Source organism: Stigmatopora argus, chromosome 23 (assembly GCF_051989625.1).
Source record: "Stigmatopora argus isolate UIUO_Sarg chromosome 23, RoL_Sarg_1.0, whole genome shotgun sequence".
NCBI classification, from domain to species: Eukaryota; Metazoa; Chordata; class Actinopteri; order Syngnathiformes; family Syngnathidae; genus Stigmatopora; species Stigmatopora argus.
This window is the reverse complement of record NC_135409.1, coordinates 6,451,951-6,479,891: the sequence shown is the minus strand read 5'-3', so window position 1 is coordinate 6,479,891 and position 27,941 is coordinate 6,451,951. Positions and strand designations below refer to the sequence as shown.

The 27,941-nt window shown below is 44.0% G+C and overlaps 2 protein-coding genes across 3 annotated transcripts; one reads left to right on the top strand and one right to left on the bottom strand.

The window, feature by feature from the left end:
* Positions 1-410: 410 nt before the first annotated feature.
* ccdc146 (coiled-coil domain containing 146) lies at positions 411-27,941 on the bottom strand. 2 transcript variants are annotated; one of them, XM_077594460.1, is made up of 22 exons: positions 27,804-27,941; positions 15,001-15,083; positions 13,548-13,763; positions 12,935-12,992; positions 11,850-11,941; positions 11,678-11,771; positions 11,519-11,592; positions 10,375-10,602; positions 10,017-10,106; positions 8,709-8,805; positions 7,765-7,857; positions 7,536-7,703; positions 7,309-7,397; positions 6,138-6,302; positions 5,993-6,068; positions 5,768-5,916; positions 4,902-5,130; positions 2,227-2,337; positions 2,014-2,151; positions 1,821-1,946; positions 1,623-1,745; positions 411-935 (listed from the first exon to the last, which is right to left on the bottom strand). In XM_077594460.1, exons 1-22 carry the CDS (start codon positions 27,876-27,878, stop codon positions 732-734), a joined length of 2,778 nt encoding a protein of 925 aa, XP_077450586.1. In that variant the 5' UTR covers positions 27,879-27,941; the 3' UTR covers positions 411-731. The 2 variants fall into 2 exon arrangements, with proteins under 2 accessions (XP_077450586.1, XP_077450587.1); XM_077594461.1 differs by having other exon boundaries at positions 11,850-11,932.
* Positions 18,978-26,236, top strand: fgl2a (fibrinogen-like 2a). Its single transcript, XM_077594462.1, has 5 exons — positions 18,978-19,642; positions 20,012-20,216; positions 24,038-24,257; positions 24,378-24,548; positions 25,590-26,236. Exons 1-5 carry the CDS (start codon positions 19,085-19,087, stop codon positions 25,903-25,905), a joined length of 1,470 nt encoding a protein of 489 aa, XP_077450588.1. The 5' UTR covers positions 18,978-19,084; the 3' UTR covers positions 25,906-26,236.

Below are 27,941 nucleotides of genomic sequence, written 5' to 3'. Positions count from 1 at the left end.
GTTTGATTTTTTTGACTAACCACCAGAACATCATTCAGTGGGAGACCGTTCTTAATTTGTTCACTCCAGTTGTCCAATTCATTTTGACTGGGAGGTTGAAGGGCCGGCAACAGTAGTAAATGATTGGACATCTATTGCCAATAATGGCAGGGATCTGATTACTTTATTAAATCTTTTTTTAAATAAAAACTACTGCTACTCTAACAGAAGTACAGTCATGCCTTGAGATATGAGCTTAAATGGACCAAGCTCGTATCTCAAATCCATTTTTCCCAAAGAAAAGAACGAAATACAAATGAAAAATCGCTCAAAACTTTCCTCGTATCTCAAATTTCTCATATGTTGGGAGACTCGTATGTCAAGGTATTACTGTAATACCATTTTAGTCGAATATCTATTTTTTCCCCATTATTATAACATAATATTTACAGTGTTCTTATTTTTTCTGGAGCTTCTGTTTTTCTTTCCCTCTTCCATTGTGTAAACATCTCGGTATTTACATTTCTCCTTTCAGGGTTGAAGCTTTCCATTTAAATCCGCTTCAATGTATTCATAGACCGTGACGTTGGAAGGCAAAAATGGTCAAATATTCCTAATAACTTGTGGTCATTTCATGACAATCATTGTGTAAATGAGCTGTATATACAAGAAAAAGGCATAACATAAGGTAAAAATGAAACAAGCTAAAAAAAAGGAAGACTTTTGCAGATTTTTTTTCTCGTGTTTTTTCTCTACGGTTCAAGCGGTTTGAGGTGGTTGGGTTTGCGTATGTGTCTCATGTTGGCACCTGGTTGGCTGGGTTTGAAGGGGGGCTGCGCACCGTAAGGTTTAGGCAGAGGCAGGTGGTCCTCGTGGGGGACGTAGGTATCGGGTCGGCTCTCTGCCGTGGTGTACCGTCCGTTCGGCAGTAGCGTCCACTCGTCCTCGTCGGAAGGCTGCAGACAAACCATATTCATATTCATGTGTCACATTCAATTTTGCTCAAGTTTAATCAGGAAAATGGAATCATAAAGTCAATATTTTGGACACGTCCAAACAAAAGCACGCAGTAACAAGGCGTTGCTTTTCTGGGATGTTGAGAGTGGACACCACTGCGGGATTAACGTGACATTCTTTGGATCTTCTGGCTCATTAAAGTAATTTGGCCGAGATTTGACCCCAATGCGCTTTGCTTTTCCCCCCAACAAGAATTTGCAGGAAGTGAAGTGACTTCTCGTGGATTCCCAGAGTATTTAGAAAAATGCTCTTCAATTTCCATGGTGGCACATTTTTACACACTAATGAAATGATCCAATCTTGTCAAAGCGTACTCCAAAGAAATGAAAGAGGGACAATATTTTCTCTAAATTGAAAACCGATGACATAACGAGGGTAAGGATTCTGGCAGAGGAGGCACGGATCAATGTCAAAGAGACTCGTTGACTTTACCGTGCGATGAGTCGGAATAAGAAATTAAAAATATAACAGTAAAGTTGGATTGAAGAAACAACAACGTATCACTGTTCTGATTATTTCTCCCTCTGTTTTAAGATTAAAATGCAGGGTGCAACACGTACAACTCAAAACCAGAGGCAAATTCACCATATTACCGTTTCAAGTCCCGGCCAATGGATTATCTTTACCTGCTCTCGCTCCTCTTTGCCTCGCTGTCTCCTCCTCTTGTCTCGAAGCATCCGTCTCCATTCGTCTTCCATCTCGGGGCAGGGCGGCAGGCCTTGCTCCAAACGCCTCTGGCATCTGTCCATCTGGAGGCAAGCGGCCAAGACAACAAGGTGCAATCAATGGTGCACAAAGACCCACCAAGATGGATTGCGTGAGACCTGCAGCTCTCTCTCTTTGACTTCCTGCTGAAGACACAAAACGGCCGCTTGCTTCATCGACAGTTGCGCCGACGTAGCCATCAGGCGACGACTGGTGTCGATGATCTGGATCCTCAGCTCATTCAACTACACGTCGCCGTGCAAAAACGTGAGACGGCGTGCATGTGCGCTGAACTCTGTCTTTGTGTGGTACCTTCTGGGCCAGTGACAGTTTGTCCTCTTTGGAGACTTGGTTCTGTTCTCGCAGATTCTTAGCGAGACGTGTCACCTGGTCCACCAGGAGCTGTTTTTCCAGAACTTGCCGCTCCCTTTCGGCAAGGTCCCCCTCCAGCTGCAACAGGGGGGAATGCGACACCTTTTTTAAAATTAAAAACAAAACATTTAAAAATGAATGAAAATAGTGTACCTTTTTGATCTTTGCGACCAGTTCAGAGGTCGAAAGATCAGAGCCTTTCAGTTCTTTGTAATTGGCTGTTTTTGTCAAATGATCCAGCGATTGGTCTCTGGCCTCCAACATCTGCATGAATAAATAGGCGAGGAGACTGTTTTTAATTTGTTTACTCCAGATATCCAATTCATTTTGACTGGGAGGTAGAAGGGTCGGCAACAGTACTCCCAGTCTAAATGATTGGACATATATCACCAATAAAGGCAGGGATCTGATTACTTTATTAAATCTTTTTTTTAAAATAAAAACTACTGCTACTCTAACAGAAGTACAGTCATGCCTTGAGATATGAGCTTAAAGTGTTCCGGGACCGAGCTCGTATGTCAATTTACTCGTATCTCAAATCCATTTTTCCCATAGAAAAATAACTAAATACAAATGAACTTGCTCGAAACTTTCCTCGTATCTCAAATTTCTCGTATGTTGGGACACTCGTATGTCAAGGTATCACAGTAGTACCATTTTAGTCGAGTATATATATTTTTCCCCACTATTATACCATAATATTTACAGTATTCTTATTTTTTCTTAAAACGAGCAGAATGGAAGATTCAGTTCTATTTACAATTTACACATTTTCAAGTTTGCCTCACAGTTCTGAACGCCCGGTTTGGAGTTTGCATGTTTTCCCCACGTGCCCGCGTGGGTTTTCTCCGGATACCCCGGTTTCCTCTCACATGCCAAAAACATGCATGCTGGGCTAGCTATAAAACTTGTACATTTCAACAAAGACAAGAAAATGTGAATAAAAACGTTGCTCATAAAGTCCACTAGCAAGCGATGGAGGGTTTCCATGGCAACAACAACCAGGCGATGCTGATAATCACCATGATTATTCTGTAAGCTTTCCATTTTTCCCCCCTAATCAATGCCAACGACAAATTGGATGAAATATATATATATTCAAAAAACGGGAGGCGCTTCACCAGGAGAGTCACAGTTATTCTCCGGCGATGATGATGATGATGCCGTCAGCGGTGCCCCCGCCTTTTTTTTCCTGGTTGTCAGGAAAAGATAGGAAGAGAGAGAAATGCACACACTCGCCACCTCGGGCTTCAGCAAGTCTCCAAACACATTAAAAGAATGAGAAGAATGAGAGTCCAGGCCATGCATGAAATTAAAAGCTCTTTATGTTGTGGGAGGTAGAGAATAAAGCCCTGCTTGTAATAAAAAGTGAGATATTTGCAGATGAGGTATTTTCATTTCCTTGGGTGGGGAGGGTTGTCTGTGGCACTAACAACATTTAGAGATCTTAAAAGCAAAGCCTGCCTTAGTGGCTACTTGTATCGTTTCTCTCCACGTGTCTGGACTGCGGATTTCCCCAGTCTCGCTTTCCAGACAGGTCGGATCCAAATTTCAGGACGGACACAACATGACTCATCACCACTTCCATGACATCCGCTCCTCCCTAAAAAGAATGACATGACGGGTGGGGGTAAAGCTCCCATTAAAAAAAAAAAACGAGGCTCAACAACCCCTGGCCAAAAGACGGCTTTTCACCGTCCGTTTTTCTTGGTGGCCATTAAAATTCCAAGCCACGACAGCCTCCGTGTATAGAACTACGATACTGAGGCAGATGGTCTAATCCATCATAATCCGTCGAAATATGCCGTCAAAAAAAGAGGCAAAAGGAGGGGCTATCCGGGTTGCAATGAGCAGATAAAGTGCTCGCAGATGAATACAAATATGGAAGATAGGGATGACTAAACAAGCGACACGGGGATTGAATTCGCATGAAGAATGGATGGAACTGGCTAGCTTCCTCCAATTGATTACATTTGGTTCCCCCGTGCAGCAAAACCAGGAGAGGGAGGGCCAGGATATTTGCCACCTAACGGATGGATACTCCAAAGAACCAGAAGGAACCAGAAGGAACCAGAAGTTAAGAACGGCTGATCTGTGTTGAGATAAACATTGACAACTGGGCCTAGCAACCAAAGATTCCAAATGATGATCTCTCAGTGGCAAAGCAGTTCTTCCAGAAGTATGAAGTCATTGAATAAGATCAAAATATCCCAATAGCTTGTTGGGGATACCGCGTGCCATGAAGGGAGGATTAAGAATAGGCTCAAATGCCAAAAAAGATTGGATGGACACAGCAGACCTACGACGCAGATGGCAAAGAGTCTGGGATTGTCCGTCTGTTGGCGACACGGAACAAAGTCAGAAGTCCAAGGACGTGTGGAGTGTTCATAAAAGTGGAAGGTTTCATTGGAGAACGCGGTCTACACACCCCGGTTATTGTGAAACGTAAAAATGTGATGAAGCCGAATGACGGTCTACACACCCCGGTTATTGTGAAACGTAAAAAATGTGATGAAGCCAAATGACTTATGACTATTTCTTGACAAGACTTATTTGAAACTTGAAGCCAATCGCATTTAAACCCTTGTTAAACGGGAGTCGGTGGTTTTGAAGTGAACTAAGGCACCGTTTCGGAGGGGACGGCACTTAACACGAGAATCAAGTTGTTGCAGAAATGACAAAAGGTCAAACGAGGCAACTGGAAGTTCACGCCCCGGACGATGACGACAAGTGAAAAAAAAGGACTGGTTCCCGCAGTGGTGGGAAAGGAACATGCCGTCCCACCTAATGCGAGGCGTCAGCAATATGACACTTCTATTTATGATTACCTCCAATCTCCGCGTGAGAAGTTCCTCTTCCAGTTTCTTCTGGACCATGACTTCCTTTTTCTTGCAACCGATCTGTCTCTTCTCCTCAGTGATGAGCACTTTCAGGTCTCTGGTTTCCTTGGCCATGTTCCGCAGTTCCGTGTTCCTCTGGGTGATGGCCGCCTCCTGTGAGTTGACCTTCTCCTGGTAGTGGAACAACACTTCCTCGCCCTCTAGCAGCTGAATGCCACTATGGACCAACAGAAAGGACAAAATGGGACGCGATTTGAATGATGAAGGGTTCTCGCGAATTCCGACAGGTTAAATTGAAGGCTCTTTAGAACAGAATTCAATGCCAGGTTAAGAGAAGAGAACATTTTGAGAAATTTCAAATGTAACGTGCTCGGCTTCTGGATGGGCAAAATCAACAATTTTTGGAATTTGAACAAGTGTGGACTAGATTCAATCTGGAATTTGGAAGTTTCAAAATGCCATTTTTATGGAGGCAGCGCTGAAACGTGGCTGAATTTGGGGTAACGGGTTTCTGGAATTGAATCTGGGACAGCTTGATTGAACTGGATTTCACGGTACTCGGACGTTTGGTCTCCGGACGTTTGGTCGAACGGACGTTTGGTCGAACGGACGTTTGGTAGAACGGACGTTTGGTCGCCGGGTTGTTACTGTTGAAACCAGCTCTCAAAATTATAATCATGAGAGAGAGAGTTTAATATCTAAATATCTAATATCAAAATATCAACAATAAACTCTGTCATAATTTGACAGCGAGCGAACCCGGCGACCAAACGTCCATTCGACCAAACGTCCGGTCGACCAAACGTCCGTATCTAGATTGTGTTTCAACCCTGGCACCCCTGTGATGAACGCACAGAAAATTACGCCGCTGAACCGCCACTTCCTGCTTCTTGCTGACGTCGATGAGCGCTTTCTCCTGGAAACTGAAGCTTTGCCCGAGCCTCTTCAACTCCACTTGGTTGTCTTCTCGCTCCTGATTGGCTTGACGGATTTGCCCGGCAACCTACGAGATATGAGAGCGTCAATCCAATTTGAAAAACAAAAACACCCCAAAAACCTAAAAAAGAAATAAAAGAAACCTTGTTCAAAGTGTCACAAAGTCTTTCTCTGACTTTGCTACAATTGGAGACCTTCTTTTGAACTTTGTTGAGCAATCTGTTAAAAAAAAAATGATAGCACTTGTACGATGCTTTCAAAACGCACCACACACTGTGATATATTTACTTGTCCTTCTTGGTGACAATACACTTTTGAATCTCCAGCTGGTTTTCCAGAACCTTGGCATGCTCCATCGCCTCGGCGATGGCCTGCGATGCCGTCTGTTTCAGCCTGATGTACTTATTTTTCTCCTCCGCAATCCCCTCGCAAAGCTGCCCATATTGTAGCACTCTAAAGTATAAGAAAGCAATTCATTAGCGGCTCAGTCGGGTTTGAAATCAGCATGGGCAGACAACAGATGCCTTTTAAAAGACGGCTTCCCCTTTAAGGAGTCGGCTGAGCGTCAATCAAAGACCACGGGACAGAGGTCGGACAACTTTTGGACCCAGAGAGCCAAAAACAATTCATATTTTCAATCAAATCTCATTCTTAGAGAGCCATACCCAAAATTATTTCATTCATTCATTCATTTTCTGAACCGCTTTATCCTCACAACAGTCGCAGGGGGTGCTGGAGACTATCCCAGCTGACTTGGGGCCAGAGGCGGGGGACACTCAGCCAATCACAGGGCACGGGCAGACCATTCATTTTCACACTCATACTTAGGGGCAGTTAAGATTGTCCAATCAGCCTACCATGCATGTTTTGGGAATGTGGGAGGAAACCGGAGCACCTGGAGAAAACCCACGCAGGCCCGGGAATAATATGCACAAACTCCACACAGGTGGACCAACCTGGATTAGAACCCAAGACCCCAGAGCTCTGAGAACCGTATTTTCACAACTATAAGGCGCACCGCATTATAAGGCGCACCCTCAATGAATGACACATTTTAAATTTTTTAAATATATAAAGCACACTGGATTATAAGGCGCCCTGTCTATTTTGGAGAAAATTTAAGACTTTTAAGTGCGCCTTATTGTCGTGAGAATACGGTAAACAAATGTGTGCATTTTTTGGGGTCATGTGGAGACGGCCTGGTGGACGAGTGGTTAGCGTCTCACAGTTCTGGGGTTGAGTGTACAATCCCAGGTCGGTCAGTCCTCAGTTTGCATGTTCTCCCTGGGCTTCTGTGGGTTTTCTCTGGGGTGCTTGGGTTTCCTCCCACTGACCAAAAACATGCATGCTGGTTGATCACGCTAAATTGCCCCTTGCTAGCATTTGCAGTGCCATTGACAGGTGTCGATTGGAGGTTTGGCTCGCACGTCCGTCGCCGTCAATGGCGTTTCCGTAGTACCTGCGCTGCAGCGCGGCGTTCAGCTTGCTGTGGTGCACGGCGACCAGCTCCTTCTCTCGCAGCTCCTGTTCGACGTGCCGCTTCATTTGCTGCGGGTGGATTCAATCAGACAGGTGGAGCGTTTTACAGCTTGCGGAAAGACGCCTGGCGTTAGCCAGCCGAGAATTCCCGCTGGGGATTTTGCTTTTGTCATCAAACGGAGAGAGACTTTTTTTTTTTCGCTTGACCTCGGCTCGGAGCATCTCGCGGTGCTTCCGGCCTCTTTCGTCCGCTTTGATGTACGTCAGACATTGAAGGTGATGGAGTTCTTCTCTCAGGGTATCCGATTCCCTCGACAACTCCTGAATGATCTCAGACTGCCGCTGAATCTGGCTCGCCTTTGGGGTCCGGGAGAACTAGAAAGGAAGGGCAGTGTTGCTTTCAGAAAAATATCCAATGCCAGACCGCGCCCCTCACCTGTTTTTCAACGCTGGCTTTGAGAGCGTCCACTTCCTTCTGAAGGGCCGTCCTGTGAGCAGTAGCGGCATCTCTTTTCGGGAGAGCGTTCAACTAAAAATGGGAGTCAAAAAGTCACTTTTGCATTTCTTCTTGAATTTCCTTGGATCGCGGCACGATGCTCTGATCTTGCTGACACATTCTATTTAAGTGTTTTCTCATCAGGTGTGGGGTGGGAAATTGAACTCAGCTTTCCTACAATTGTGATTAGTCACCGTTATTTTTGGATTTAACAAGGGCCACACATGTTTGTACCGTATTTTCATGACTATAAGGCGCACTGCATTATAAGGCGCACCCTCAATGAATGACATTTAAAAAAAATGTCCATATTTAAAGCACACTGGATTATAAGGCGCCAAGTCTATTTTGGAGAACATTTAAGACTTTTAAGTGTGCCTTATAGTCGTGAAAATACGGTATTTTTTTCTGCTTTGGGAAATATAATCATTATTTAGAAATAGCCTATTCTCTTTCCTTGGGTTGTCCTTGTGCAATACGAAAATTGATTTGATGGTCTGAAACCTGTCTGTGGTAAATATGAAAAAAAAAATACTTTTTCACGGCACTGTATCTGCTGCCCGTCAAAGGTTGAGGTGACAAAACACTCCTAACATCAAACGTCATGAATCCGAAAGTAAAAAAAAAACATGCATTTGCAAATACATTGGTTTGCGACATTTCCTAATGACTCCCCAATGTGTCATTGAAGTTTCCTTTTCTAGAAGTGTGAGATCCGCTGACACTCTCTTTCACCATGCTAACATCAAGTTAATGGATTCAAAACACATTCTTACTGGAATGGAGAGCATGAAATGTTCCTGATAAACAGGAACAACGACAATTGGAAAAGTCAAAAGGCTTCCAGTGCAGTGCGGCAATCAATCTATCGTGCAATAGCTCACCTGTGCTTGCAAGTTTGCGCAGTTGGATTGCGAGTGTTGGAGTTGCTCCTCGGCCGTGGCAAGTGCACGCTCCATCCTCTTGAAGGCCTGCATCTCCCTTAGGAGATATTGGTAGATATCATGCTTCAATGCAGACTGTATAGCATATCCTTCATACATTGTGATGGCTCAGAAGATGTGGGAATTTCACACCTACCGTATTTTGCTGTTTAATATACCCCCCATTTAATATACCGTATTTTCACGACTATACGGCGCATCGTATTTTTAGCCGCAGTGTCAATAACGAGTGCTATTTCTGTATTTTACAAACACAAAGGACGTACTGTTTTTATAGACGTAGCCAGGCATGGCGAAACATACACCAGCTTAAACACACACGCTACACCCGCACGCTAAGAACACGTTTTTAAAAAGGCAACGGAAGCAAAACTGAGTTCGGTTGTACTTTATTTAGTCATTTTACAATGAACTCACGTCATCATCACCCACAAATCTATCAAAGTCCTCATTTTCTGTGTCCGAATTGAACAAATGTCCAAATGAGTCATTGAAAACGCTGAGTTTTATACGTTCGTCCAGGCGGCCACAATCCATTCGCAAATAGTAGCTAGCTAGTAGTTAGCGTAACTTTTCCAACGCTGCTTTCCATGCTTCGTCAAGCTGTGTTGATGTCGATTTATACAGGCCACAATCCATTGGGTGTATTGACAAAAGAACTACATATCCCAGCAGTCACTGTGCAGTACTTTTTCTGCGGGGAAAATAGTAGAGTCGGGGGCTGCTTGCCGTAGTTGTGAGATCTGTAGAGGATGGTGTACCCTATCGACTGATTTATTTTATTTTATCGTGATAACAATTTTAGTATTGGTCCATATATAAAGCGCACTGGCTTATAAGGCGCCGTGTCTATTTTGCAGAAAATTTAAGACTTTTATGTGTGCCTTAAAGTCGTGAAAATACGGTACCCGGGTATATTAAACGGCAGGGGTATATTAAATGGCGCACAAACGGGAAGGTACGATCCACTACGCACTCTTTATGCCGTGACGGGGTGCATCAATGTTTTGCAGACTAAAACTACTTACTGCTGAATAAAGTCTGACTTGAAATTTTAATGAACTTAAGTATCTATAATTATGCCCTCATGAACACCATACAAATCTTGCCAAAAAAGCTGGAGTTGCCGTTTAATATACTCAGGTATATTAAACAGCACGGGTATATTAATTGGCGCACAAACGGGAGGCTCAAAAAAGCAAAAGCCATTTAATATACCTGGGTAGATTAAATGGAAAAATATGGTACCTTTTTTTCTCTTTCAGCTGGGCAGCATAATTCTCGCATAGTAGTTTTCGCTTACACATGATGCTTTGCGTCTTCATTTCTAGAAGGCCTCTGGAAGTGGGGGAAAAATGCAGTCACAAATATGAAAAGATAATGATTACCGTGATGGCAGGATGTATAAAAGTGGGTTTAGATTTTGAAATTCAAGCTAGGAATGTGGTGTTTTAGAGTGCCACGTCTTTTCGACTATTTTTACACGAGATACGAGATTGAATGTGGCAAAAATTACATTTTTCCATTGGAAGTTTTGGTGGAATGGTTTGAAAATGAGAGTGAGGTATATAAATGTTATCATGATGTTTTTTGCATGTCAATTCACCTCTGGCCTGTGAGTTCTGCTTCTTCTTCCTTGATGACCTCAAGCTCTTTGTGAAGATCACTGCACTCACTCTGGCCGGCCTCCACTTGGGCCTGGAGAGCCTCCAGTTCCTTGGCCATCTCCACCTTCTGCACCCTGAGAAGGTCGTTCTGCTCTTCCACCTCCTTCACTTGCTGCTTCACATCTGAAAACTGGGCCTCCACGGCTGCCAAGGTCTTTACTGCAGCTCTAAAATGCCAATTAGCAGCAACGGGGAGAGTTAACCTTTTAACTGCCCAATGCTGGGACGATTTCTTTTTGGTTTCTACAACGCCTTTTGGGGGCATTCTTGCTGCCATTTGGCTATTTCGGACTACAGTGGTACCTCTACATACGAGCAGCTCTACCTACGAGATGCTCGAGATACGAGGAAAATTTCGTGCAAATAATTCGCCCTAGATACGAGAAAAAATTCGAGATGCGACCAAGCCAGGTGGCCATGACATGAGAGGCTGTTTATCACTGTAGCGCACTGTCTGTTTTTGCCGCATCTCTTTCGTATATAACAGATATCTACGAGCACTGAACGATTTATTCAGACGACTTTCGACCAGGAAACGCACAACGCGCATGCGCGGGCAAAAAGAGGGCTTTCTGGGTAATGAAGTATACTCGTGTACACAACACCGATAGCCAATGGCACCCTTTCTCAGAATAAAACTTCATTACCCACAATCAATACGTGGGTAGGCTGTTATTCCTTCCTTAGCCTGTTAGCTCCCGCGATCGCTCATTCAAGACTACTTCTCGTTGGCAAGTGGCCGTGCGTTATCCTATTGTGAGGACATTTGTGTGCATCATTTTCGGAATATTTTGAAGGGAATACAACAGCAAACAGCCCATCGATAGCGAACGTGAGGGTGGAGGCGTGGCAAACAGCTAACCCGGCCAGGAGAAGGTATAAAAATGTAAAACAAAATTAGAATTCAGTTTTGTGTAAAGTTACATTAAACGTATGTTTGAGTTTGTCTGTATATATTAATCCAAGTTAATTTAAATCTGTTTGTTCGGTTACGAGTGCGTTGCCGTGGATAAATAAATATTTTTTTGCACTATTTCCGGCTCTTGCTGTGCACCGATTGTTAAAGGCGCCTCCGGTACTCACTCCTTCTTGGAGCGTTTCTCTCCAATCTCTTTTAAAATCTGTTCAGGTGCAGCCGAGAGCTCGGCTTTCTCCGCCTGGCGCAGAAGGGGGGGGGGGGGGGGAAAGTACATTTGTTATTTGATGGACGGCACGCCGGCCGTGGAGCCCGTGCAGGCAAACCTCTTTGAGTCGTAGGATTTTCATTGCTTCTTCCAGCTCTTTCCCTTCTATCCTGGCCTGCGTTTGATAAGATTCCATGTCTTCCTTCAGACATCTTCGCCAGGCAAAGAGGCGCAATGTGAACTCTGATGTTTCATGCATGAGGAAAAGTGACTGCTGGGAAAGCAAATACCTGATTTCCATTTGTTTGTGGGCTACTTCTTTTTGCAGTTTCTCACATTTATCCTGTAGGATGACTGTGGCGCTCTCCACTTCCTGTGGGATCTAACAGCAGATGAATGATTAGCTTGGAAAAATGCCATCACTAAAAGCTAATTTCATTTTACATATGTACCGTATGTATTTTCTCTCATATTAGCCGCCCCCGCTTATAAGCCGTATCCTTAAAATGGCCTTTAAATGGTTGAATTTGACAATTTCTCTCGTATAAGAATAAATTTTCACCTCCATATTCATGGCTTTAATAGGGAGTACAAATGTGTTGTTACTTTGAAGGGAAAATCTGAAGAAAAATCATTGCACATGGTATTTCTGAGATAGTCTAAAGCACGTGTCAAAGTGGCGGCCCGGGGGCCAAATCTGGCCCACTGCATCATTTTGTGCGGCCCGAAAAAGTAAATCATGAGTGACGACTCTCTGTTTTAGGATCAAATTAAAATGATAGATACAGATGTATATTATATATCCTGATATTTCCCCCTTTTAAATCAATAATTTCATTTTTTTCATCATTTTTTTAGGTCAAAAATCAATTTGTAAAATCTAAAAATATATAAAAATATTTTCGGTTTTCCACTTTAATATGGAACATGATAAAAAATGGTTTCCTTTTGAAATGAAAACCAATTATTAAATAAATGATTTTCTCTTACTCAGAAAAAACTCAAATAATCTATAAAAAAAAAAAATATTTAAGGCTTTTAATCCAGTTCCTTTAATCCATTTATAAAAAAAATATCTAAATATTATATCTAAAATGGTCCGGCCCACATGAAACCGAGTTGACGTTAACTTGGCCTGCGAACCAACCCGAGTCTGACACCCTTGGTTTATGCTGAGTTTGTTCTTATTCCCTTGCGTCACAACAACACTTCGTAGAATACGTAAGAGCGAACTGCCTATAGAATTAGCGTAAACATTTGACTCGTTCACTGCTATTGACGGCAAAAAACGCCCCATCCATTTCAACCGTGAGAGGTCGGCGGCGGTCATTCAAATCCCCGTCCTGGTCGGGGAATGACACCGTGGTGGACTCACGTCGAGTTCCTGTGGAATGTAGTTCTCCTTTATTAGAAAGCGCTTCTCTTCTTGGAGCCTGCATCAAGGAGAAAGTACAAGAAAAAGCAGAGGAATATAAAAAAAGGGAACAACAAAACAGATGTTGTTTTTCATTTGGTTTTTTGGGGGGGAAGCACCAGTGCATGTTATCGCGTTGCCTAGTAATGTTCCAGCGACCTTTCCCTGACCTTACGGGGAAGCACTGAAGTGTTCGTTTCCATTTCTCTGGTTGCATTTGACCGTTTGGACGCGCTGATAGCCGGATAGCTTTAGGAAGGAAAGCGGAGTGGAGGAAAATGGCTCGTGAGAGAACAAGAGAGGGAAACGTCAAAATAAATATCTGGACCGTCAAGAGACTAACCTGAGCAGAGCATTTGAGCAAGTAAACACGTTACAGGGAGGAAATATTGAATTCCACTGGCAACGTGCTTTTGCTTTGACAGACACTGTTTATGTGATAAAGCTTTTTACACGTTACAAGATAAACACTGCAGTTGCACGGTTTCCTGTCGAGATTGGTACATAGCGGGAAATCAAAAAGTAGCTTTTCGCCGCCAAAGATTTGGAATGCATTTGCGTTGGGGCGTCTCACCATTTCAGCTGGTGTTGTGTCATGTAGTCTTTGTCCTCGGCTGCCCTCAGCTGCTGGAACGCCCGCTGGAGTTGCCGCCTCAGCTCGCCCGATTCGCTGGCGGCCTCGTCGGAAGAGCCCGGATTTTCGGTTTGCTCAGAGTCCGATTGCAGCTTATTCAAATCGGCTCGGAGTCGCTTGGCTTCTTTGAAAAGCGCCGCTTCTGAATTCTGGGCACTGTACATAATGACCGCAAAGAAAAGACTCATCCAAAAATGTCACCCTCTACATCACATGTGTCAAAGTGGTGGCCCGGGGGCCAAATCTGGCCCGTCGCATCATTTTGTGTGGCCCGGGAAAGTAAATCATGAGTGCTGACTTTCTGTTTTAGGATCAAATTAAAATGAAGAGTATAGATGTATATTAGATTTTCCTTTTAAATCAATAATTGTCATTTTTAATTCATTTTTTCTGTGTTTTAGTTAAAAAATCTTTTTGTAAAATCTATAAATATATAAAAAAGCTAAAAATAAACATTGTTTTAGATAAAAAACTGACTATTCAGGGCTTTTAATCCAGTTCTTTTAATCCATTTATTAAAAAAAAATATTATATCGAAAATGGTCCGGCCCACATGAAATCAAGTTGACGTTAAAGCGGCCCGCGAACCAACCCGAGTCTGACACCCTTACTATACATCACAGGTGTCAAAGTGGCGGCCCGGGGGCCAAATCTGGCCCGCCGCATCATTTAGTGTAGCCCGGGAAAGTAAATCATGAGTGCCGACTTTCTGTTTTAGGATCAAATTAAAATAAAGAGTATAGATGTATATTCAATTTCCTGACTTTCCCCCTTTTAAATCAATAATTGTCATTTTTTAATCCATTTTTTTCTGTGTTTTTAGTTCAAAAATCTTTTTGTAAAATCTAAAAATATATATTTTTAAAAGCTAAAATAAACATTATTTTAGATCTATGAAAAACGGATTATTCAGGGCTTTTAATCCAGTTCTTTTAATCCATTTATTTAAAAAAATCTAAATATTATATCGAAAATGGTCCGCCCCACGTGAAATGGCGTTGACGTTAAAGCGGCCCGCGAACCAACCCGAGTCTGACACCCTTGCTCTACATCTAATTTTATCAATACTTCTGTAAACGTTTTGACGGAACTGGTGAATATTTTTAAAGTATCTAAACTGGTGGTTTAGTGTCGTCTACGGGATGTTGTGCGGCAGTAAAATTGTTTTCCAGATTCAAACGAGTAGAACTGAGACCTATACTACCTATTTCATTGAAAAATATACTCTTCAATGGCAGCGAATGAGTTAAACCTGAACAATAGGCTCATTAGTTTTGGCAGACGGTGCAATGTCTCCACCCCTCTTCTCTTCTTTGCAGGCTTTGGCTACCGCACATCAAGCAAAAATGTAAGTAGCTCGACTTTTATTTCCACAAAAAACAAAGCTGCATACCGTTTCACTTTGTCATCGAGTCGCCTGTAGACTGCTTTCAACCTGTCCACTTTGGCCTGACTGATTTTGCCCGATGATAGCATCTGAAAGGCAACAAAAAGACACAGCGTCAATAAAATGGATGCATAAAGACACCAACAAAAGACGAGTGTTAAGATGGGCCTGAAATTGCCTGATATAAAAATAAAATTAAAAATGTAATGGTTTCAAAAGTCAGGTCTCAAGATGAATGCAATATGCTGGGGTAGGTGCTTAGGTCGCTGGTTTGAATCCGACTGAAAGGACCATTTAAATGTCAGCTTTGCCAGGTAAACATCCATTAAAGCACAGGTGTCAAAGTGGCGGCCCAGGGGCCAAATCTGGCCCGCCGCATCATTTTGAATGGCCCGGGAAAGTAAATCATGAGTGCCGACTTTCTGTTTTAGGATCAAATTAAAATGAAGAGCATAGATGTATATTAAATTTCCTGATTTTTCCCCTTTTAAATCAATAATTGTCATTTTTTAATCAATTTTTTCTGCATTTTCCGTCTGCTTTACCCTGATTTGTCTACGATGACTCGATGTACCTGTATGGCATGTTCCACGTTCCTCCATGTTTTTCCATGTCAAGTTTGGTATTTTGTTATTTCATTCCAAGTCTTTGTTATTTTCCTACCTTAGTTACTAAAGTTTTTGGTAGAGCACTCCATGCCCTTGTCCCTGTTTGCTTCCCCTCGTTTGGGTCCTTCTACTACGTTCCACGCCAGACGTGGCACTTGACTTGACAGAAAATTGAAGCAGGAAGCGAGTGAAGATATAGAGCTGTGGATGATTCCGCCTTTTGTTCCACCTGATTATCTTTGCTTTCACTAAAAGAGTAGCCGTGGTTAAATTTCACCCTGTAATGTGGTACTTTAGCACGTCACAATGATGGAAAAGGCAGACAGGTGCTCTTCTCTTATCTTGGAACCCAGGTTGTTCGGGATAATGAGAGGATAACCTTGACTGGGCCGTAAGTACCCTTAGTAACACAAACATGTCCCGCAATGTGACTTTTACACATCATACACGGGTAATTATGTTGTTTACGATCTGTTTTGCAGGCCAACATTTGGCTGGTAGTCAAACGCGTTCCTCCAAAGGCTCAAAAGCGCAATAAGGGTTCATCAGATAATGGCGCTGTCGTTAAGAAGATTTATCCTGATGTCTCGCAGCTTGTTAGCGGTCCGACAATGTCAGGTGGAGCGCCGCGTGTTCCGGCTTCTTGGATAACGGGTCACATTTTCCCGTGGTGGGGTATTAAGCGGGTCATCCGGGCCGGAGTGTTCATTGCTAGCCGTGAAATTGATCATGGGCCCCGGAACCGAGTTTTACGATCGCCACGCTCGGCATTCGGGAATGAAATGCGGAAAAATGATGTGGAAGCGTATGACTGGACAAATGAGAGCGGCATTGGGATTTTTTACCGTCACAGATGATGAGGCTGTGGAACGGCAGACATCTTGGCTGCACATTGAACATTTGATCTGGAACAGCCTGGAGCAATTGGAGGCAGGCCTCGCCTACCTCTGTTCATGATGAGACTTATCTGCAGCCATTAAACAGAATAGAACGATTTTATAGCTTGAGCGGCTAAGGCGTAACATGTGCCCGGCCATCTTTTGATGTCAGACGATCGGTAAATTAGATTTATGCCTGCTGTCGGCGTCTCCACGTGCATGCAAAACTAGGTGAGTGGAACAAGTAGACTGCAGTAAAAATCTTCCAGATACATGATGTTTGCTCAATGGTGAAGTCAGGTGCGTTACTAATACTTTTAACACCTCATTTTTCTTGGCGAAAGGAGCTAATGCGGGGCAGATGTAGGAGAAATGGTGGCGGTGTGACTTGTCTCTGTAAAGATCGAATTTTATGCATTGATTTGATCAGTCTGGCAAACGTAGGGAAAATACAACTTGAACGATCATCACAGTGAATCGCCATCTTCCCCGTCATGTTCCGATATTGACATTTTGATTTGGAGTGGCGCCCGCAGGCAGACTGAATCACGGCGAGAAGGTGAGGGGCCTTAACTTGTAATATTTTCCTTCGACTGTTCCATCTGTGCTCGGTTCTACTTGAAATGAAGGCTGAGTCACAAAATCATCAACTGGCCTGACCAAATAAAACAAGAACCCATGAATCGGTTGCTAGGTTTAGCTATATAAATTAGCTTGAAATATAATCATTATATATATATATATATATATATATATATATATATATATATATATATATATATATATGTGCTTGCAATGAAGCTTATTGACATTAATAAAAGGCATTTTAATACATCTCTTGCAAGAGAAATGCTCGCTCCAAAGTTAACCAAAACAACTTTGGCGGTCACTCCCCTTTTGCACCTGGACTTCTCGAGACTATGGTTCACATCAAGAGAACGGTGACTTGTTTTGGGAAGCATCAAGATGGTTCACATCAAACTGTGGATTGTTTTGGGAAGCTTCAGCTTCTGAAGATGCTTCACAACAAGTGCTATTAGGAACTGTGGATTGTTTTGGGAAGCATCGGCTTCTCAAGATGGTTCACATCAAAACTCTCTTGGGAAGATTCGACAGACCTACAATTGTTTTGAGAACTGAGATCAATTGTCATGAGACTCTAAAAATGTTTAGACTTCTGTGAAGCATGGTGTTAAATCTTATGAATAAATTAGCCAGAGAGACATTGAGTCATTAAAATGATCTTGACCGGAGACGCGTGTGGATCGATTCTCTTCTTGCAAGAAATACGGATATGAGTTCAGATGCCTCTTTTGTTGAAAGGTAAATATTTGGGAATACCTATATGGTGAACCTAGCATCGGTGTTGCAAAGTTAGGGAATATACCGACAAAAAGACATTTGCTTTCACGTAAATGCTAAATAAACATGGTCTGAAATGTCCAAATAAACCGGAAATCTTGAAAACGGCAGAATGCTTGCAAGGGATCGCAGCGTGAATTGGAATAATCCGTCGGTTTCCGACCAAGCATCAGCCGAAGAAACTTCTGATGCAATGTTGGACTGTGAAGTTCCAACATGTACACAGAGAATCCTTAAACAGCACCAAGGAATAGACGCGTTAACGACATCCGCGAGTGTGCCCGCAGGGTTTTTTTTTTCTACCCATATGGCAACGGTCGCTCCAGACTGACATTAGTCTCTGATATTGTATAAAACATCGGGTAAGATTAAAACCGAAAATTTGTTTTCATGCTTTGCCTTCATTCCCCCGGTGATGGTGGGAAACATTAAAAATTAATAGAGGACGGAGAAGCACTAACACTCATTTGTAAGTCTCTAATGAGCGCGGGCAGGCTAATTTACAGAATTACAATTTCGCCGTTTTTAACTCCTTGGCTGCCATTGACGATGATGCAAGTCCGGTCCGTGTGAACTGAATTGCTATCCCATGAAAACAGAAAAGTTGACCACCACGAACAACACAAGTGATTGCTCAATTTGTGAGCTTTTATCAATGGCAATTTGGTGTGGTTGACGGTAAAATCGTCAACCTTGGAAGAGGAGGCTGCCTGCTGGGAAGAAAGATGACTGCCTTTACTTGCGTTGGGTTCAGAAAAGGGGTAAAGTCGACGGAGAGAAAAAAAAAAAACATCCCTGAAACGGACGCAATGAATCATCGCCATCCTCGAAGAGACCTGCCGACTTTGGAACGAGGCGGCTTGTCAGCGCGGCCAAAGGACATCCGTTTTCCTGGCAGACAAAAAAAAACAAGCTCTTGCGGCATCGCTCAAGTTTTCACAAAGCCGCCCAAACGACGAAGGCAATTACATAATAGCACCGCCCCTCCCTCCCTCCCATCAGCCTAAAGGCTAAGTTTGTCTCTCCTCCGATCCAGCCTATCTCTCTGAGAATCCCTCCCTCCCTCACGCCCTCCCTCGCTCGCTCACTCTCATATTAATGACACGGCATCGCAGGCAACGGCAGTTCCCCCACATTCGCTCATCCTTGCAGGTTGCGCTCGCTCGTAGCATCCTTTCTGGATCGCACGCACTTTTCCGTCTCTTCGGAGCTCTTAGTTTTTTTTTTTTCGTGCTACTCAAGATGAGGACCTTTCTGGTTTGCGCCGCTCTGGTGCTGGCGACCGGCTGCCATGCGGCGGCGGACTTTCCGGGCGCTTCCCAGCAAAAGTGGGACGCCAGAGGACCCTACGCTTTGGGAGCGGAGCCGAGTTCCCCGGGCTCTTGCGGCATCAAGCTGAGACCTTCCGGCAATTGCGGGGGGTCCGGGACCTCGGCGGAGGAGGGCGAGGAGTGCCCCTACCAGGTGACGTTACCTCCTATGACCGTCCAGCTGCCCAAGCAGTTTAGGCTCCTGGAGAAGACCATGAAGGAGCTCCAGAGCTTGAAGGAGGTGGTGAACAAGCTGAAGAATAGCTGCCAGGAGTGCGGGGGTACGCGGGGGAACGGAGCCTACGGGCACCAGCAGGCCGACCAGGGACAAAGCGCGGTTCTGGACCTGACTAAGCAAGAAAGTGACTCCAGCCAAGAAGAGAGGGACAACGGGATGCTTTCCGGACCTTCCGTGGAAGGCACTCACCTGGGACACCGACACCATTCGGGGACAAACGCACCTGGGTCAAACAATATGCAAGAGATGCAGGTAAGCAGCAAAAACTGTTGGCCAATTGGAGGACTTTCCAAAAAGCCGGCTTGACTAAATCTACCCGGGCAATGACAATGAAGCTTGGTACATGCGTTGTCCCTTTATGAAGCGACGTCAGTCAGGGTCTTAACAAGTTCTCCAACAAAAATCTATAAAAGTCCGGGAAATTTGGAGCTTTTCTTTAGCCCAATAATTACTAGGGCATTAAGTATGACTAAATAGTAATTGGCAGTTTGTATTTCGGGAATTTGAGCAACGATTTAAATGGTAATTATCAATAACCTTCCGGGCGACCAAAAGACCAGCGACCAAAAGATTGGCAACCAATCGACCGTGTACCAAATAAGTGGCCTTGTTTTATTCTAGGTGAAGCTGAACAGAATGTCGGTTAGCCTTCGTAACGCCAGGAACCAGATCTCCACCTTGCAAGGCCGCATGGAGGGTCTCAACCTGCTCAACATGGATAACGTGCGCTCAATGGTGGACCGACGAGTGGAGAACATCACCGGGGTGGTCAACAAGCTGAGCTCCACTTGCAACACGCAATGTGCGGTGCAGACTACGCCACAGTGTAAGAAGTCCTCTACTACGATGTCAGTTGCTCACACATACCCGTCATTCCACAATGTTTAGAGAGGAAGCTTGAGTTTATCGCTGAATCGCTTCAGAAATATGCACGAATTGAGTTTTCTTACGTAAGAAAGTGCCCCCGACATTCCAACTCACTCCTAAAATGGGGAGAGGGAGGAAAAAAAGGGTAGATCTTTACTACATAAGGACATAAATGGCTTCAATAGAAACCAAAAAAAGCAAACAACATAGAAATGATGCAGATTAGGGTTGAAAAGTGAAAAGATGCTATGTAAAGATATGTTTTTGCGAGTAGCGGATTTATTTCCAAGCCAATTAGGTGTGTGATGGGAATCCCAGTATAAGTCAAATTTGACCAAAAAAACAACAACCCAAAAATGTTCATCCTGAACGCACGTGTCCTTCACCATCCCTTCAATTTCTTGTCCTGACTTCCTTCTTTCCTCACTCACCATCTAATCCCGCTCCCCTGGAGGTCATGCTCAGTCCTGCGTGAAACAATTCATTCTCATCATCTTTTGCCAACAACACAAGGGGCGACGTAGGCAACTTTCCTGACATTAGTCACGGGTGCTTGATGGGGTCAGTAACGCTCGTCTTTGCACATCCGTCGGAGAATGTTGGTTCTCGAGGAGCGCCAAATGGTCCTGACACGAGTCTCGCCTGGAGTGTCTGAAGCCAATCCAGTCGAAAAACGAAAAGAAACAGCTGCCTGCCGCTTTGCAAATTGCAAATCGACAATCCGATGACGGATGACTTTAATGATTCACCCCAGATGTGAAATCGACACTAACGCTGCTCGCCGAGATGAAATTTCTTGAGAAAACATTCCCATTTGGGCATTTTTTTACCCAAGCTGAAATTTGCAGGCCTTAAGAATAGACTAGCAACTGTCACACTGCAGGCTTGGAAATGTTTAATGCGCTATTTAAAGTGCCAATAGAGTTTAGCACAAAGCAGAACCGCACCGACAAACTTGAAAGTGATCACGTGAGCGAGGTGTTGGCGACGCCACGGCGTTCTGAAAAGTCATCTTGGCACATCAGTCACGCACTTCCGAGCCAAAGCCCGAGTTTGCCATTTTAGCATACACGGCTCACACTGTATTTATTCACCCCGACTTATTTAATCTTCCCCTTTTCGCTCCTGTGAGGAAGAATTAGGGCCTTGAGGTGAACTGACAGGAATGAATCATCTCGTTTGGCTACGTGAAGTCCCTTAAACGACGAGAACCGTTTCCGACTTCCCAACGTGGACTGGAAAGTTCCACCTGGTCCATTTTCGTTTGACTTCAACTTACCGTATTTTCCCGACTATACAGCGCATCGTATTTTTAGCCGCAGTGTCAGTAACGAGTGCTATTTCTGTATTTTAAACACACAAAGGACGCACCGTTTTTATAGACGCAGCCAGGCATGGCAAAACATACACCAGCTTAAACATACGGACACACGCTAAAAACACGTTTTTAAAAAGGCAACGTTAGCAAAACTGAGTTCGGTTGTACTTTATTTAGCCATTTTACAACGTACTCAAGTCATCATTTCATTTTCGTGACTTGGTCGCAAATCAAAAGTGACGGCGAGCCGTGAAAAAAGCCATCCGGTCGTTCGATATACGCCTCACGTAGCCATAATCTCATGTTGCGGTTTGATATTCATCCATATAATATATATATAGTTCGCAGTCTAGCTTTGAATGCTCTGTTGATGCCAACATCTAGCGCCAGGATTCCTTTTGTAAATACAGCCGAAATGACGGTGAGCACCAAATAAGTGTGTTTGCCGTCATACTGGGTGTATTGACAAAAGAACTATATATCCCAGCAGTCACTGCGCAGTACTTTTTCTACGGGAAAAATAGTACAGTCGGGGACTGCTTGCCGTAGTTGTGAGAGCTGTAGAGGATGGTGTACCCTATCCACTGATTTATTTGATTTTATCGTGCTAACATTTTTAGTATTGGTCCATATATAAAGCGCACTGGATTATAAGGTGCCCTGTCTATTTTGGAGAAAATTTAAGACTTTTATGTGCGCCTTATAGTCGTGAAAATACGGTACTACAAAGCCAGCGTCTCTCTGCAAGGCAGGACTCCTCCGCTATCTGCAAGGAAACACGTTTATACTCCTGACGGGTGAGCTTAGCGAGGAAAGCCTGTCATGTGGCATTTTGTTGCCAGTCACTTATCTCGCCGCAGTCAAACGGGACTCGGCGATCATTCGAGCCGTCACCGTCGCTCACGTGACTCATCAAGCGCGCCGGAAACTATAATTAAGGCGGCAAGGCGGCGCACCGGGAACGGTGGAGAACAGACATGTCAAATTCAGTTTGCTTCGTGGGCCAACTAGATCTCGTGTTATTTTTAGCCATCAAACGGTAACTTCATGGCCCGTCGTCGATGGTTGTAGATGTCCAATCCAGTTTCACTGATGAGCATGCACATTGACAGTACTGGTGAAGAACAAGAAGCTAGCAAGAAGGTCAATAATGGAAGAGCAACTTAGTGCGAGACCCATGACAAGAACCTGCAATGATAGGCACTTTGTATTTGTCAATTGTCAACTCAGAGTAATGGTACCAGAACGTACCACGAACATGTTTCAGCTCTTTACAAAATTCCACTCAGATATGGACGTGTCTGCCTCCCTAATCTCCAGACCTACCAGCACAGGAAAAATGTGGTACTCGGACGTTTCGTCGAAAGCCATTTGGTCCCCGGACGTTTCGTCGAAAGACGTTTGGTCCCCGGACGTTTCGTCGAAAGACGTTTGGTCCCCGGACGTTTGGTCGACCGGACGTTTGGTCGACCGGACGTTTGGTCGACCGGACGTTTGGTAGAACGGACGTTTGGTAGAACGGACGTTTGGTAGAACGGACGTTTGGTAGAACGGACGTTTGGTCGCTGGGTTGTTACTGTTGAAACCAGCTCTCAAAATTATAATCATGAGAGAGAGAGTGAGTTTAATATCTAAATATCTAATATCAAAATATCAACAGTAAACTCTGTCATAATTTGACAGCGAGCGAACCCGGCGACCAAACGTCCGGTCGACCAAACGTCCGGTCGACCAAACGTCCGGTCGACCAAACGTCCGGTCGACCAAACGTCCGGTCGACCAAACGTCCGGTCGACCAAACGTCCGGTCGACCAAACGTCTTTCGACGAAACGTCCGGTCACGGAAAAATGCTCACATGTTCACATAGTCAGTCAGCAAAATGTAGGCCCGGTGGGAAGTCACTTGCATCCAGTTTTACACTTTTTGGATGACATGTTATTTTCCCATTCCCAAAATTGAACCAAAACGTGATGTCCACACATGTGGACGCCAGTTCCTCGGAGGTTAACTTTGTTTTCAAGACGGCATTGTGTTTCTCAGCAAAACCCAGAAAAAAACAGAGGCAGACGGTCATGTCGCGATAACACTCGATAAGGACACCGCTGAACGTTATTATGCAAATCCGCAGACGTCCCCGATAAAACGTGCTTCACGAGGGGACGCCATTTATTAAGTCGGGGGGGAAAAGTTGCCAAAGTGTTTTTGCGTTGGAATACATTGCCCCAGGATTGAATTGGCCACTGAAAACTTTCATTATGATTAAAAAATGGAATTTCTTTCCTCAGCCTCCCGTTGCCTCGGGGTCCATTTCTATTACGCTCCTCTTGGTAGGACTGAGAAAAAGAAAAAAAAATAAGCTTAGCAGTGAGAGCAAAGGGAAAAAAGAAGATTGACTATCATCCACTTGCTTTTCCCTGACAAAATAACCCCGCTTCAATCCCTTTCCGTCTCCTCCCCGCAGTCATTTTAGCTCCACGGGACTGTTCAGACTACAACGTGCTGGAGACGAGGAAAAACGGCGTGTACCGCGTCACCCCCGACCCTCGCAACGGGACGTTGGAGGCCTATTGTGATATGGAGTCCTTCGGTGGCGGATGGACGGTTATACAGCAGCGATTGGACGGCTCTATCAGCTTCAACCGCACTTGGGCTGAATACAAGAAAGGCTTCGGCAATCTCAGGTAAAATCCTGGCGTCCTTGGTTTCCCCTCCCGCAGTCGGAAAGCTAATTTGCTACAAATTACAATGCGAGTGAATAGCTGTCGACTTCATTATCTATGGCTCCCTTTTTTTTTCTATAGAGGCGAATTCTGGTTGGGCAACGACCACATCCATCTGCTGACAAAGGCCAAAGACATGATGCTGCGTATTGAGCTGGAAGACTTTGAGGGGGTACGCGAGTACGCCAAGTACGATCAGTTCTACGTGGCCAATGAGTACCTGCGCTACCGGCTGTCCATCAGTGGATACAGGTGCGTTTTTTCTTTCCAGATTTACAGCCGTCGTCAACGGGATGGATTAGAACACAGGTGTCAAAGTGGCGGCCCGGGGGCCGAATCTGGCCCGCCGCATCATTTTGTGTGGCCCGGGAAAGTCAATCATGAGTGCCGGCTTTCTGTTTTAGGATCAAATTAAAATGAAGAGTATAGATGTATATTAAATTTCTTGATTTTCCCCCTTTTAAATCAATAATTGTCATTTTTTAATCCATTTTTTTCTGTATTTTTAGTTCAAAAATCATTTAGTAAAATCTAAAAATATATTTTAAAAAAAGCTAAAATAAACATTGTTTTAGATCTATAAAAAGACTGAATATTCAGGGATTTTAATCCAGTTCTTTTAACCCATTTATTTAAAAAAATATCTAAATATTATATCTAAACTGGTCCGGCCCATGTGAAATCAAGTTGACGTTAAAGCGGCCCGCAAAACAACCCGAGTCTGACACCCTAAATATACATCACAGGTGTCAAAGTGGCGGCCCGGGGGCCGAATCTGGCCCACCGCATCATTTTGTGTGGCCCCGGAAAGTAAATCATGAGTGCCGACTTTCTGTTTTATTATGAAATTAAAATGAATAGTATAGATCAAGGGTGTCAGACTCGGGTTGGTTCGCGGGCTGCATTAATGAAAACTCGATTTCATGGGGGCCGGACCTTTTTAGATATAATATTTAGAATGTTTTTTAAATAAATTGATTAAAAGAACTGGATCAAAAGTCCTGAATATTCCGCAGAACTGATTGTGAAGGCCTTGAGGCAGATTTCTGACCCTGGCAACAAATAATGGCTGAAATGTGATTGGTTAAATGCTTCAATATGAAAACACACATCTGGAAGCAGTGCAACCAGGGGGAAAAGTAATGAAAGGAAGCTAACAGAAAATTTGGAATTATTTTATAAGTATTCATGGACAAAATATAGTATATGATTCAGATATTTCTTAGGCCAGCAGAGAAGGCCTTGAAGGCCCTGACGGCCCGCCACTGATTAACGGCAATCATGTCATTGCAGCGGGACCGCCGGGAACGCCGTCATGTTCAACAGGCACTTCAATCACGACCAGAAGTTTTTCTCCACCCCGGACCGTGACAACGACATGTACCCCTCGGGGAACTGCGGTGCCTACTATAGCTCCGGCTGGTGGTTTGACGCCTGCATGTCGGCCAATCTCAACGGCAAGTACTACCACAAGAGGTACAAGGGGGTCCGGAATGGCATCTTTTGGGGAACGTGGCATAACATGTCCACGGAGTACTACCCAACCAACTACAGACAGGCTTTCAAGACGGTCAAGATGATGATCCGGCCCAAGAATTACGTTCCCTAAGAAGGGCCACCAGACTGTAGACTCACGTGCACATAGTTCAAACATGCCATCAAACATCTAGATAGATAGATAGCCTTTTCAATTTGGACTTAAAAACGACAATGATGTACAACATGGCGCCGGTCGTGCGAGAGCTAGCCTCTCTGGGGGGCCGTGGTATTAAGTGGGGTGTTACAATGAGCAATTTTGCCAATGGTTCTGTCAAATATCCACTTCCAGTCCAGCAAGGTCTTTCTCTTAAAACTGGGCGCAGAGGGCCCGTGACCGGACGTTTCGTCGAAAAACGTTTGGTCCCCGGACGTTTGGTCGACCGGACGTTTGGTCGACCGGACGTTTGGTCGACCGGACGTTTGGTCGACCGGACGTTTGGTCGACCGGACGTTTGGTCGACCGGACGTTTGGTCGACCGGACGTTTGGTCGACCGGACGTTTGGTCGACCGGACGTTTGGTCGACCGGACGTTTGGTCGACCGGACGTTTGGTCGACCGGACGTTTGGTCGACCGGACGTTTGGTCGAACGGACGTTTGGTAGAACGGACGTTTGGTAGAACGGACGTTTGGTAGAACGGACGTTTGGTAGAACAGAAGTTTGGTAGAACGGACGTTTGGTCGCTGGGTTCGCTCGCTGTCAAATTATGACAGAGTTTACTGTTGATATTTTGATATTAGATATTTAGATATTAAACTCACTCTCTCATGATTATAATTTTGAAAGCTGGTTTCAACAGTAACAACCCGGCGACCAAACGTCCGTTCTACCAAACGTCCGTTCTGCCAAACGTCCGTTCTGCCAAACGTCCGTTCTGCCAAACGTCCGTTCTGCCAAACGTCCGTTCTGCCAAACGTCCGTTCTGCCAAACGTCCGTTCTGCCAAACGTCCGTTCTACCAAACGTCCGTTCCGCCAAACGTCCGTTCCGCCAAACGCCCGTTCCGCCAAGCGTCCGTTCAACCAAGCGTCCGTTCTACCAAGCGTCCTTTCTACCAAACGTCCGGTCGACCAAACGTCCGGTCGACCAAACGTCTTTCGACCAAACGTCCGAGTACCCAGAGGGCCGATGCGGTTCAACTCACGAGATTTCCTGCGCTCTAAACGCTTTTATCACTAACAGCCATTCATGTGCGATAAGGCACTACGGCATACAAGTAATCTATACAAGTAATAGCCTCCTTATTGTTCTGTTCTTTAATTATAATCCCATTTTATGACCTTGTTCCATCACCTATAACTATGAAATATGAACCTTATTTGCGTTTATTGATGATTCTTTGCATTATACTGGACAAGATATAAACAGCGGGACTGCAGGAAGAAATATAACCATCTTGTTTTTCACCACTAGTCATTATCACAACAACAACAAAAGAATTTAACAAAATAGAAGTCGCACTACTTGTACAATACTACCACCACATGCCAGATCACTGTATCACATCATTTTATTCTTTCAAACACACTGAATGAGCAGAAAATGCAGGAAAATTTGTTTTCCCATAATAAGGACGTGTACAGTATTTATTTTTATTTGTGAAATTTGATAGAATGTTTATCTCCCGGGGTCATTCAATAAAAAAGGTTTAATCATGGTGATTTATGACCAAGAAAGATGTTGTTGTGGCCATTTGTAGCCTATTGGGGACTGTGTGGAGCTTTGCATATGTGTAAAAATGTTTTCTATCATTCTCAAACATTTTCATCCCAAAGGAAATGAATGCACTTTTTTATTTAAAATAAAAAAAATACAACAATAAAGTCCAATTTAAATGGCGCTGAGTGTAGGTTGTCACTTGTTTTGTTGAGTCTGAAACAATTCGATTGTGTTTTTTTTTTACTCTACGTTTGGACTAACTATTTTTAACCCCATTCCTATTTTTATTTATGATTTATTTATTTCTTACCTCATCCAGCCGCTGAAAAAAACTTGACGTAGTAGTCGTGTCCTCGTCCTCGTTCTTTCCAAACTCAGACTCCATCACTATAAAACACAAATAAACGTTATTAACACTAATCCATAACCATAGTTTGTCCTTTTGGAC